At 44.4% G+C, this 13,281-nt stretch overlaps 1 protein-coding gene across 4 annotated transcripts in view; it reads left to right on the forward strand.

Annotated features, from left to right (window-relative positions):
• The window catches only part of TBC1D30 (TBC1 domain family member 30), a 49,251-nt gene that overhangs the window by 12,179 nt on the left and 23,791 nt on the right, over positions 1-13,281 (forward strand). For 2 of the 4 annotated variants that reach the window (XM_027456300.3, XM_027456310.3), the window contains exons 1-2: positions 7,444-7,717; positions 12,961-13,022. In XM_027456300.3, the coding sequence (XP_027312101.1) occupies positions 7,558-7,717; positions 12,961-13,022 (222 nt within the window). In that variant the 5' untranslated portion in view covers positions 7,444-7,557. Of the gene's footprint in view, positions 1-7,443; positions 7,718-12,960; positions 13,023-13,281 lie in introns of those variants that run through there. The other 2 variants (XM_038188056.2, XM_038188057.2) reach the window with 1 other exon arrangement.

A 13,281-nucleotide genomic window follows, 5' to 3' on the forward strand; every position in this document is an offset into this window, starting at 1 on the left:
GTAAGCTTGCAGGAGGGTAAATGGAGAAATGGAGCTTTGGTGAAAATGCCCTACAGAGTATGTGGCCTTTAAGTAATAGAGATGCATTTTATCTCTGAGTATGACATATAGAACATTCTTTGGTTGAGTGAGGCTTTGACGAAGAGATTTCCTGGATACTGAAGATCAAATGGAGGATAGCAGCTGCTTGGGATAATTAGTCCTAGGAATAGACTGATTTATGGAGCATCAGCTAGCAGCTACATTTCTGCAGCCTTCCGAAATAAGTTTGACATTTAAGCACAAGATACTAGAAAAGCGAGCTGTGAATTTAGTCTATTTGGATCGATACTCCTGCATATAATTCTGTGCTGAAGCAGCTCTAGAAATCTCCTCAGATTTTACAGTGTTTTGCTACTTGAAGTTAAAAATAACCTGAGTTTGACTTGCTGAGCAGTGGATGCTCCTCAGAAACACTTGAAATTTGCCAAGGAAGTGAAGTCCATGTTATATCATCTTACTAAAACACTTTTGTAAGAGAAAAGTGACACAAGCATATTATTTATGTCTTTCTTAGTAAAATTTGGAAACCTCTTGTTCTGTTCTAGTAGCAGTGAAATCTTTTTATAAAAGGGTGTACCTCCCTAAAAATTACAGCAACTTGTACCAATCATTATGTTCTTCCTGTCATCCATACAGTATGTATTGTCCAAATGCAAAGTATGAACAGTTTGTGGTTCTTGGGTTGCATTTCATCCAGTTGTCATTGTCAACAAACATTGGGCCTTAAATGCTGAAGGAAAAACAATTACTGAGTGAGGTTAAAGGAAGTTGGAATGGGGATGTAATCAGCGTGCATAGCTGGTCTTTTTTTTTTTTTAAATGGGAATCCTAATCTGAAGACTTAAATAATATTTGTGGTAATGCCTAGAGAGCTAGTAGCATCTGCAAACAGAGGCTGATGTATATGGGATCAAAGATCTTGAGTGCTGGTGGAGGGCTTCCATAGCAACAGATCAAGATTTTTGGTCCTAAAAGCTCTATTAACTTCTGTTAGAGCGAACACCATTTTCCTCCACAACCCCAGAAGGGGTTTTGTTTCCATTCCTCTGCAATGAAGCTCTGTCCATGGAGGCCATGTGAGCTGGGAAAGGGAGGATCTGTGCTGGAAGCAGGACTCCTATCCTTGGGCAGTGCAGGGATGATGTCTTCTTGCTACGTGTCTATAGAAAGCCTTGTACCTCTTGAACCTGGTCTTTGATGGAAGTCCTAAGTGTTACTGCAACTCAGTAGTAAAAGATATATAAAAACTTGTTTATAAACATGGTCTCACCCCTATAGTGCTTCCCAGCCTGAAACAAAGGCTTTTTTTGGTTAGCTAATTTTTCAAACTGATGGCTACTTTTCAGTCAAAACCATTTATAAGTGTTCTGTCTGTGGATAAATCTTGCCTTGAGGAACACAGTATTTTAGTTTTCATTAGTTATGTTAGGGTCATTAAAGCCTTGCTGTTTCTAAAATAGCAGTTCAAACCAAACAAGCTGGCAATCCACACTGTAACATTCAATTTCTATGCTAGATGCTAAGCAAATTAAATTCTAATAAGGGAAGAGCAGCTCTGTATGAGAGCTGGGAGCCTGCAATCAAGTGACCTTTCTTCTTCCACAAATATTATCTTAAACAGGACTACAAGCAATAGCTGTCAGAAGTTTAGTTCTTGTTACTCTTTTTTTTCATATGTTGCATTAGACTTTACTGCTGATTTGATTTTTAAAATGACCATGTAGCATCTAAGCAGGGTTCTGGTGTGTGAATGTTGGCCAAGACGTGCATTTACTTTCCATCATTAAGCATGGTAAGGGAACATTTCTTAATTCTTACACATAATATTTTTATGTAGGCCTCTTCAGTGATTTTTCTTACCGTGTCCTTTACAAAAATAGTATATTTAATTCTGTATTTCAGTGGAGACAGGTAATTCCTCTGACAAAAAAAAAAGGTATTTGCTATTTGAGAACTCACTTCAATTAATGTGTGTTTTATTTAAAACACACTCCTCTCTATATATTTTATTGATCACAGAAGCATTGCTGTGACTTCTGTTCCACCTGTTAACACTAGAATTTATGCAGTTTACTGCTTGGTTAAATACATTGTCGCTATAGCAATGCCTTCATGACATGTCTCTTACCTTGCTCACCAGATGCAAATATCTGCCTAATGTAACTGCACGTGATCCCCTTTACTGCTCTAATCAGTGCGTCAATGAGTGAAATAAATTGATGTTCACTCCATGTATTCCACCCCCCCCACTGTATTTCTGTATTTCCTTCATCAAGGCAACACTGATCACTTTGCTCCTGAAATGGCAAGGAGGACTTTAGAATTAATTTATACAGTAGAACCTAATTAGAAAAATAAATAAATAAAAAGAAAAGGAAACCTGGATGCTGTTGTTCAATACCAGCACCCTAATTTCACAACATGAGAAAAACCTTCCACTGATTTACCTGTCGCTTTTTTTCTGATTAAGATCTGGTTAGAAGCAGTTGGGACACACAACACTTCTCCAAGCTCTTTTCCTGCTGGCTCTAGTTGTGTCCTTTTAGGAGACAACATAGATGCTGTACAAAGAATTAACTGTAACAGTAAACTTCAGTTTGAGATTAACCCATCTACATTTGAGTATTCGTACATAGGTGTTTAAATGTGTGCGAGGTGCCTACGCTTCCCTTATGGTCTTCAGAGACCTTGCCAGTATCTTGCTTCCCTTGCGTTAGCATACAAAGCTCCTCACAACCTACTCTTCTCCGTTACCACATATTTGTCATTTCCTGTTTGGTGTTCAAGGTTATCTCCTGCCTTGTAGCTCCATCCCACTCTTAGCATTTTAAAACAAGTACCTTCGTAATTTCTCCCTGTGCTGGTATTCGCTTGTGGGTGTTTCTTTGTGTTGAAGTTCATTAAAACCTATTCCCTCGGCCCTCTTACTGACCTCATGCTATGTCTCTGTCCTCCTGCAGGTGTGTCCCTTGGTACTCCTTTTTGCCATGAAGCCTACAGAAATGCAATAGCAGCTCCTATATTAAGACTAGTTCCATCATGCTTACCAATACAATCTCGCTGTTTCCATGTGCTCCTCCATATGCTAATATGTTTTCTTCTGTCTTATTTCTTCCTTTTATAGCAGGCAGTCTCTTTTGCTGGGCTTGTACAGCAGCTACTACAATAACGCTGCAGCCCAGAATTAGAATTTATGGGCACTGTAGTGAACAGAAACAGCTTCAATAGAATATCAGGCTTATTTAGTTGTGCAAGCTTGTTGCCCTCTGTTAGTGGCATAATAAGGGGAATTAACTTACTCCTGTCCTGTAGTCAAGTAATAGTATATTTAAAACCCTTTTTGTTTCCTACGTGGATGGTTCTGAGTTAAAAATCTTTGCCTTGCCCTTACAGTGCATTGTGTTAAGGTAAAGGCTTCCAAATCACATCTAGCTTGTAGTATTATTTTTTTTTCCTCTGAAAATATTTGAGGTGTCCTTGATTTGTGGCATGTGCTGTTTACAGAGCGTGAGTTGGTTCCTGCTTCTCAGGAAATCTTTCAATTCTCTCCTGTTATGCTCTGGGAGCAGTCATGTCCTGGAACGAAATAGGCTGCTCTTTGTACCTGGCCCGTTGGCACTGGCTGCTGTCACTTTTGTGCTCAGTGCTGCTGCCTTGTCAGCAAATTTAATTCTTCCATCCTCAAACAGTTTGGCCTAGAAGCTGCAGATGCTGCAGAATACACACTTTTTAACGTAATTGTGAGAGATGGTTACATAGCGAGGAGAGTTAATAATTTGTGGCGTATAGCATTTGAGTGTTAACATATTCATAGCTTTCAGTGTGATTGTGTTGCAGGGACAAGCTCAAGAAAACCTTACTGCTGTGTGGTTTCCTGAAGGGCTCAGGAAAGTAGGGTCTTGGTGCTTCACTGGGTTGTGCATGGGTCTGGGAGACACGAGCAGTTCTGTTGTTGCTGGCCTTAGTGAGTCCTGGGACTGTTCAGATGTTTTCCTGCACATCCCCTGTTCATGAAAATAGCTACATCTTTATAAACGGAGATGGGTAAAGGCAGGTTCAAGGGGGTTACAGGCGTGTCAGTACTTTTGGTACTCTTTTTTTTTTTTTTTTTTTTTTTTTTTTTTAGCAATCTGTGATGCTTTTGAGAGCTTCTCACCCACATGACCCTATTGCATAAGCATCGCTTGTGCCACTTGGAGAACAAGATATGAATGGAGGGGTTTGCAGCTGACCTTACCTGCACTGATTCACTGCCTGTGAATGTGTACCTCCCTAAATGGAAAACTGGTTATCCTGGTGTGCTAGAAGTTCCTAGGAAGTGCTTTCACAACTGGTTTGCAAGTGCCTTCGTTACAGATAGGTGATGTTTCAGGTCTTTTCACTGATGATGGAAAAGTTTGGCGTACTTCTCAGGCATACTTCACTGCCAAAAATTTACTTACTGTGTTGGCTGTTGTTGAAGGGAAAAGTGAGTAAGAATGGTGTGTGCAGTCTAAAGGAAGAGGTAGGACTGGAGTAGAATTGGATTAGTTTCTCAGTTCTGCTGCATGCTTCCTGAGACTCATCATTTAAATCCTGCTTTTCCATTTCTTGGAATCAGAGATGTTATTTCCTGCCCATGATGTAGTTTATATTTGCAGTGAATACCATGGTAAGCAAATATCAGCTCTTGCTCTTTTTTCTGTGATGTCTAATAAGTGGGTTAAAAACTGGCTGGATAGCCGGGCCCAAAGAGTCGTGGTGAATGGAGTCAAATCCAGTTGGAGGCCGGTCACTAGTGGCGTTCCCCAGGGCTCGGTGCTGGGGCCGGTCCTCTTTAATATCTTCATCAATGATCTGGATGAGGGGATCGAGTGCACCCTCAGTAAGTTTGCAGATGACACCAAGTTAGGTGCGTGTGTCGATCTGCTCGAGGGTAGGAAGGCTCTGCAGGAGGATCTGGATAGGCTGCACCGATGGGCTGAGGCCAACTGCATGAAGTTCAACAAGGCCAAGTACCGGGTCCTGCACCTGGGGCGCAATAACCCCAAACAGAGCTACAGGCTGGGAGATGAGTGGTTGCACAAAGCTGTGTCCTTTAATCACAAGGTTGCTCTGCAGCCCCAATTCTGCTGTTGTTCCTGTCACCACCCCATCTGCTGATGCATAGCCTTCCTTTCCTGCTGCACACCTTGAACCTCGTTGTTGCAGTGCAGATAGAAGTGAAGTGGGCTGGTGAAAGAGGAGGTGTAGGGTAAATAGAGTTGTTTTTTCTGTGTCGAAACCTGGTGGAGATCACAGGACCAATCACCAGGAGGCAGATTGTGACAACTACGCGAGTTATACTTGTCATTGAGGATTTCTTATAAAGTATGCTCAGGCCCTAAAAAGGCACAGTTAGCAGGTGGTGGTAAGGCTGCAGAGAGATACCAAATGAAGAAGAAAAGTTTTTCAGAAAGTGACTGTGTTGTGTGGGAGGGAAGAAATGAACTGCAGGGGAGAAAAGCAAAGTCTCAGGCTGATAATTATAAAATATCTGGAGGTTAAGTATCTGGGTTGCCCAAAACTCTTCTTTTTTTTTTTTTTTTTAAAATGTATTTTCTAATAATTTGCCATCTGTCTTGCCAGTAATTATAGATAAGGACTTGTGAATGTGGCCAGCCTTCTCTGGCTCGGTGGATCAAACTAGATGCATGATGGCTGGTGACATCTTTGGGTTCACATCGTTGCTTTTTCCTCAGCTTGAAACTGGTGATTTGTCTGTGAGCTGCAGCGCCTGCACTTCAAAATTTCCTCGTTGTTGAAGACTGTTCACAAATCAGTGGTAAATATGGCAAATTTATACAAGCTGCTGACATGCAGTGTCATGCTTAGATGTGTGCAAGTCCAGGGAGTGGGCCAACGCCTGCCTTGCCACTGGCAAGTTATAGATTTTGGCTGATGGGTGGTTAAAAACTGATGCGATCCATTTTTCTAGAAGCTAGGTTCTTGTTCTTAAGATATGCATATGTATATATAATGGGAGACTTATCCTTGTCTCCAAAATCCATTTGTGCTAATGATCCAGTGAGTCATCAAACCCATTAGTATGTCTTGGCTTGTTCATTTTGTGCACTAAAGTGCATTTTTGCATTTTTCTTACAAGAAACGTTGCATTAATTGGCTGGCACGTGGGCAATTGTCCTTAATGGCATGCTGGTCCTTGCAAGAATCCACGTCCTGAGTCACGGAGCGATTGTCCTGTTTGTTTCTGGTTTTCAAAGACTGACAGGATGACAAGCAGGAGAAACAGCAGTAATGAAGACACTGAATACTTTGGTTGTACCAAAGCAGCTGGTTATCCTCCTCAGCTAAATATGGATGTCCTTCTTAGAGCTGATTTGTTTAACAATTGAAGGAAGGATACGGCTGCGTTGCTTTGGTGGGATGACCAAGTCACCGTTTGGATAACAAGTCCCAAAAATTTGGCCATGGCTGCTGAGGCTTTGGCCAGCGGTGTGTAGTGTTGAGTTACCCACTCTTGAAATGACCAAAGACTGATGTGGGGCTGTTTGTGTACAGTGCCCAAGGAAGAGGAGAAAAATATTAGATGACATGGTTATTTCTGTAGTTAAATATTTCTGTCCCAGTCCCGTTGGTACAATCTGTCCACCAAGGGAGATTAATTTATTTCAGATTTGATGCTTTAACCACTAAACCATCATCTCCAGCTGGCACTGCAACAAAGTGATTTACATCATCTACATCAGCAGGGAAGTGTCACCTCTGTTAAAAAAAGAACCGCCGACACACGGGCTTCATTATCCACCCGGAGTGCAAGCTAGCAGCTCCAGCGCCGTGGCTTTCCTGCGGAACCGAACCAGATATTTAGAGGCATGATCAAAATCACACTTCTATGAAAAATTAACAGTAGATTCTAAATATAGATACAACTTGTGTGTTTGTGTGTGTGTTTTATATAATTGGCTTTGCTGCTTATCTGTTGCCAGCTTTCTCCTGCCCGTGTAATGACCACCTGTCAGGTTTATAAATGTAATAAAGGAGCGAGGGGCTGTGGCGCAGGGTGGGCTCGCTGGCCAGCGTGAGGTGATGAATCCTGCTCGCCTTCTGCAGCAGCCCCGAGTGGTTTAGCCCCTCTGAGCCGTCCGTATGCCAAACATTTTCCTCGATGGTTTCTTTTGGAGCCCTTTTGAGGTGCTGTTAGGTCGAGCACCTCTCCGGCTGCTCGCCCCCAGGGCCGCAGAGCCCCCTGCCGCCCTTTGTTCCTGCAGCCCAGGTGCTGCTGGAGGAGGAGGAGGAGGAGGAGGAGAGGCTGCCGGTTTTCACGCAGTGATGCTAGGGTTGTGGGCGGGAGCAACTCCCTTCTTTTTTTTTTTTTTTTCTCCCTCATTTTCTCCTCTCCTCGCCCTCCCTCTTTCCCCTCAGCACACGGCCGCCGCCGCCCAGCCCTGCCGGGGGCTCCGCGCCCTGGCCATGGCCGCAGCCCCCCGCTGAGGGGCCGAGGGGAGCCTCAGGGGAGCGGGGCCGGGGGCAGCCATGCGGCAAGACCGGCTGCCGGGCTCGCTGCGGCGGGGCGGGCGATGCCTCAAGCGGCAGAGCTCGGGCGGCGGCGTGGGCACCATCCTCAGCAACGTCCTCAAGAAGCGCAGCTGCATCTCCCGCACGGCGCCGCGCCTGCTCTGCACCTTGGAGCCAGGTACCGAGACCTTAATCCCCGTAAAGCCGCTTAGCCCTGCCCGGCACTGCCCTGCCCGGCTCGGCTCGGCTCGGCTCGGCTCGGAGATGGGCGCCCCGGGTAGGCGCGGCGCGGAGCGGGGAGGCGGCAAATGGCCGCCCGCGGGGCGCCGCTGGCTGAGGGCAGCGGGCAGCGGGCGGAGCGGCCTCAGGGACCGCCCGGCCCCGCTCCGCGTCCCGCAGCGGCCGCCTCTGCCCTCCCGCAGCCCCCCGGCCGCTCCCCGGCCCGCTCCGGAGCCGCTGGGCTGGTCCCCGCCTCATGGCGGAGCCCCCTCCTTTGTCTGCTGTGCGGGGCTGACGGGCTGTGAGGGGCAGGTGCCGGCCGGCGGCTGCGGTTGTCGCAGGGAGATGGGTTTTGGGCTCAAAAGGGAGGCTTTTCGGCTCGGGGGAGCCTCGCTGGGTGTCACAGCGTTGGATCCTTTGGTTGTCAGTGGAAATCCGGGTTTGTAATGTCAGAGCTGCTGCTCGTAGCTAACGCGTTGTCAGGTCTCGCCTAATCCTAGGCGTATGGAAAATCCGTGAGGCGGAGGTCTCAGAAACAAACCTAGAGCAGTGCACGGAGCTATATACGGTTCGTTTTCCCCTTGTGCTAGCACTCGTGTCCAAGATGGCTTTTGGAATTGTGTCGTGCTGGCTGCTCCTGTGCTCGAGATTGGTTTGGGATGCTGTTATTAGTATGGTCTGAGGCTTATTCTGGTGTAGGTTTATAGCACTGCTGTTACTGAAGGGGTTTCCTGACTTCTGATTCTCACAGACCCCTGTAGTAGCCTTCCAGGTAATGATATCTGGGTATCGATATTCTCATATGCTCCTGTGAAGACCAGGAGAGGCGATAAGAGGCACAACCACGAATGCCAAAGCCCTAAAGCTAGGAAATCCCGCTGGGCTGGGGTTTCCACATTGTTCAGTGTAAGTTACTGGGATGACATCATTGGGGATACGTGCTTTCACAGCGCTGGGAGAGGGAGCCTAACGAGCCCTTAAAAATGCAAGCTTAATGAATTTTTCTTCAGGTTTTCTTAGTGTCTGTGTCAGCGTATGTTTGCAGTGAGAAGTTTTTGTGGACTGCAGGTTTTGGATGTGTTTTGATAATCCCAGTGAGCTCCAGCGGTGGCTTTGGCTGCTATTTCTGGTTTTGCAGGTGAAAATATATATTTAGAAAAAAAATACAGGGTGAGACTAGGAGCATTTCTGGTTCTAAAACAAGCAACAATAAGGTAGTAGTTCATGTTGCCATTTTTGTCCCCAGGTTTGGACTCCCACTGCACAGGAAGCCGCTCTAGGCCCTTTTCCTTTTTTGTTTTCAATAAAATATTTATTGGTTTTCCATGGGAGATGTTTCAACAGCTGCTTTTAAGTACCGATAACCTGCAGCGATGTGCTTTGTAAGTTTGAAACTCTGGCTCTTATATGTGCATCAGAACAGATCATCTCCCTATGATTTTTCTGTTTTAGTATTTCAGAAAAAAAATATCCGAAACTTCAGCCCTGTCCTTTTGTTTATCACAGCTGAGGATCAGGGACTTGATTCTTCATCCAGGTGCTTGGCTGGATGGTTTTCTCTGCTCTGGTGGCTTATTATGTGGTCCTGTGCCCCGTTTTGGTCATGCAATGGATGTCTGTTAGGGTTTGGGAGTCCTAGGGGTGTGATGTTCCTTCTTTTAGCCCTTTGTTGTCAGGCTTCATGGTGCGTTTTTCATGGGAAAGCTAACGGGCCTGGGTTTTGTTGTGTTTTGTGTGTGTTGGTTGTGTTTTTTTGTTTTTTAATTTCTCTCCAAATAGCTCTTCTGCAGTTGTTTCTGGTGACCTGGCTGCAAGGGCATTGAACAGGCCATATTTTGCCATCCTCCTACCCTTCAGAAATTAGATCGTTGCCAAACAACTGTACCTTTGTGTGTGCTTGTGTTTGTGGAGCTAGTTAATTCATTCGTGTTCCCAACACGTTCCTGCCTAGACGGGTTAATAATTTTTTTAGGTATGAAGAATGAATTGAAAGTGCATGACCTGGAGGTGATGTGTAATATGTCAGATGACACCGTGGACTGGCTGGCTTGGTGGAAAAGGGCTGAGTGGTACTGACAGTGCTTACAGTCCACGAGAGTAGGATCTATTGCTGTGTGTATGGTACGTTTCTGCCATGTGCAGGAGCTGGAAAGAAAAGTTCCCACAAAGTCCCAAGGGGTCAGGAGTCTTCTCTGTGAAGAGTCCATGCTTATGTAGTGGAGAGGAATTTGGGACAGATGGAGGGTGGACAAAAAGGGCAAATCCAGTGAAAACGGATGCAGAGTGTCCATGACAGGGTTGGGTAGGTGTGGGGTGCTGAAGGAAGGAGAAGGTGTTGGGAATCCAGGTTTGGGAAACCAGGAGATCTTGGAAAAGGGATAGCCATTCATTTCCTTGGGGAAGCTCTGAAGTCCAGGGACAAATCATAGAATCATAGAATATCCTGAGTTGGAAGGGACCCTTAAGGATCATCAAGTCCAACTCTTGACACCGCACAGGTCTACCCAAAAGTTCAGACCATGTGACTAAGTGCACAGTCCAATCTCTTCTTAAATTCAGACAGGCTCGGTGCAGTGACCACTTCCCTGGGGAGCCTGTTCCAGTGTGCAACCACCCTCTCCGTGAAGAACCCCCTCCTGATGTCAAGCCTAAATTTCCCCTGCCTCAGCTTAACCCCATTCCCACGGGTCCTGTCACTGGTGTTAATGGAGAAAAGGTCTCCTGCCTCTCGACACCCCCTTACGAGGAAGTTGTAGACTGCGATGAGGTCTCCCCTCAGCCTCCTCTTCTCCAGGCTGAACAGGCCCAGTGCCCTCAGCCGTTCCTCGTACGTCTTCCCCTCCAGGCCTTTCACCATCTTCGTAGCCCTCCTCTGGACACTCTCCAACAGTTTCATGTCCTTTTTATACTGTGGTGCCCAGAACTGCACACAGTAATCCAGTGAAGAGTGCAGAAATTTCACATGGAGAGATGTCTCTTGTGTCAGAAACCAGTAACAGGCAGTGGGGTTTGATTTGGGGAATATTTCTGACTAGCAACTGAGAACAAATAAGGGGCCACGGACTCCCTGGCTTTGTGGAGTTCGGTGGTTACAGTGCATGGCCTGACCAGGAGGTCTCTCATCGTATGGCAGAGACACCTAGCCACGCAGACTAGTGTTACCATGTGATGTTAGCCTTATTTCTAGTAAATTTTACATCCATCTTAATTGTCAGCAATGATTTGATAAACTTATATGGATGGAAATTCATCTCAGTCTGATTTAATCAAGAGAAAGCTTATCTGGTGCGCCGTGTGAGCTCCCTTCCCGTGATGTTAATGTAAATGAGAGATGTGTCCACCTTACCGTGAGGGGTATCTGACCATGCAGGCCTGACCTTTTGCAGATCGGGCTGTCTCTGCTTGCATCTTCCTTAAAAAGTTGGCAAGACAAAGAGAGAAGTTGTTGCTGAGATCTTTAGATGTCTTAGAAAACTGCGAAGAGATTAATATTTGGCTGTTGAGTTGGAAATGAATACGTGATTGATGTGGAAGGCTCTTGCTCCTTCGCCACCAGGCATTGTTAGATAACTGTTACCTTAACAGGAGGAGTTCCTGGTCCTGACACCGGTTTGTATGTACTGGAGATTTCCAGGGCTTACCACTGAATTGCGTGGGAGCAAGAGTCGCTCTTTCACATTTACAGCAAGCGTGATATGATTGCTTCTTAGTAGGTTACCGGCATTGTTACACTGTTCTGAATTATTATGGAAAGATTTATGTATCAGAAGTCCCTGCTGAGTGCCGTGGATTTATGGGGTAGAATACTAATCAGCAGTTACTTCCAGGAATTATTGTTAACACTTGAATATTTTTCAAGACGTTTCTATTGTGGTTTGAAGCTTTTATTTTTCTAAATCTGACAAGCATGTCTTTAAATCTGAAGCAGGGCAATGACAGCACCCATCCCCAAGTCTCAGTGATGCAATACTAGAACTCGTAAAATTCAAAACAATACTTATTTTTGTGTGAATTTTCTTTCTTTTTCCTTCCCCATGCCAAAACAAAAGCAGCCTTGAAGGAGACAGCTTCAGCTTTGTATTTATCAGGCACTGGGGTTTCTACATTACTTATTCCTAGTTTTTAAATTACAGTGTACAAATCCTGATAGACGTTTAATGTTCCAGAACAGTTTGGGTTTTCACAGACTCACAGGCTCCAAAGTACTGGGTATTACTGGTGCGTTGATTGGCGTGGATTTTATATACTTAAATCTTGCAGGATTCGAGTATTGTTGTGTGGGTTTTTGTTTGCTTTTTAATATGACTACTGAAATATATATGCAAAAATGGTTAGGGTTGATGTTCTAGGAAGACCATCAGTTATGCACGACATAAATATGGAGCAATACATGATACTGAGTTACGGAGGGAGAGTACAGAAAGGCTTTTTTCTTTATGCCAGAAGCTGGGGGAGCAGCGGGACGCGCTGTTCAGAACTGGAGCTCTGGACAGCGGCAGCTGAAGGACCAGCAGGTTGCGGAGGCAAAATGGGTGCTGTTAAGCAGCCTGACAAGTGCTGCTGTTCTTTGTGCTACAGTGTACCAGATGCCCTAGTCAGGATCCAGCGCAGGCCTTGAGATCCTCGTATTCATGTATTTTAAACCATATCTGCTAATTTTCTATATAAAAAATAACGTAATCTGCTCTTACAGCCAAAAAAAAAGTAGGTTAAAGGTTTGACATCCTGAGCAATACAATAGTTTTAACACCCCAAAGATAGAAATTAATATCAAGTGTTTTAGTGTCCAGAAGTTGACACAGATGGAAAGCACCTCTTGGTATATCTTTCTTCAGCAGTAATTTGCAGTTATATCTTTTGTATATCTTTTTCTATATAATTTCATATGGTAGTGTGCAGTGTCCTAATATGATTTTCAGAACAGTGAAATACCAGATTATTTTTTTTAGTTAAGTGAATTTTGCTGAACTACAGCATTAATTTGAAGAGGGCACAACTGCATTTTAAAAATGCTTTGTCTGTGTACCTTTTAAAACATGCCTAGAATCCACCGTGAAAACAAGGATTAACAGAAACAGGTGAAAATATAACTATTCAAACACATCTAGTTGAAGTCTCATGTTCTTATTCCAACTAGATTTTTTTCTCCTTCTGAACTAAATGAAAATAATGATCACGATTATTTTTCCTTTTTGTTTCTAGGGGTTGATACGAAATTGAAATTCACTCTTGAGCCATCTTTAGGTCAAAATGGTTTTCAGCAGGTAATTTGATTCATTTTTCTCCGTGCTTATGAAGGACTGGGCTCTCTTCAGTTGAGATACTTGCCCTAGTTCAAAAATGCATCTGTCATCATGTCAGCATATTATTTGCTATTGCATTAAGAGCTGTTCCATTAGTATTTGGAAAACACAATAGGTTTTAATTGTTTTCTTGGTTATCTCCTACATCTTTGTATTCTAGAGTATTATTGTTTTCTTATATCATTAAGCAATTAATGTGTATTTTCCCTGTAAGTGGATT

The sequence above is a fragment of the Anas platyrhynchos genome, chromosome 1 (genome assembly GCF_047663525.1).
Source record: "Anas platyrhynchos isolate ZD024472 breed Pekin duck chromosome 1, IASCAAS_PekinDuck_T2T, whole genome shotgun sequence".
Taxonomy (NCBI): domain Eukaryota; kingdom Metazoa; phylum Chordata; class Aves; order Anseriformes; family Anatidae; genus Anas; species Anas platyrhynchos.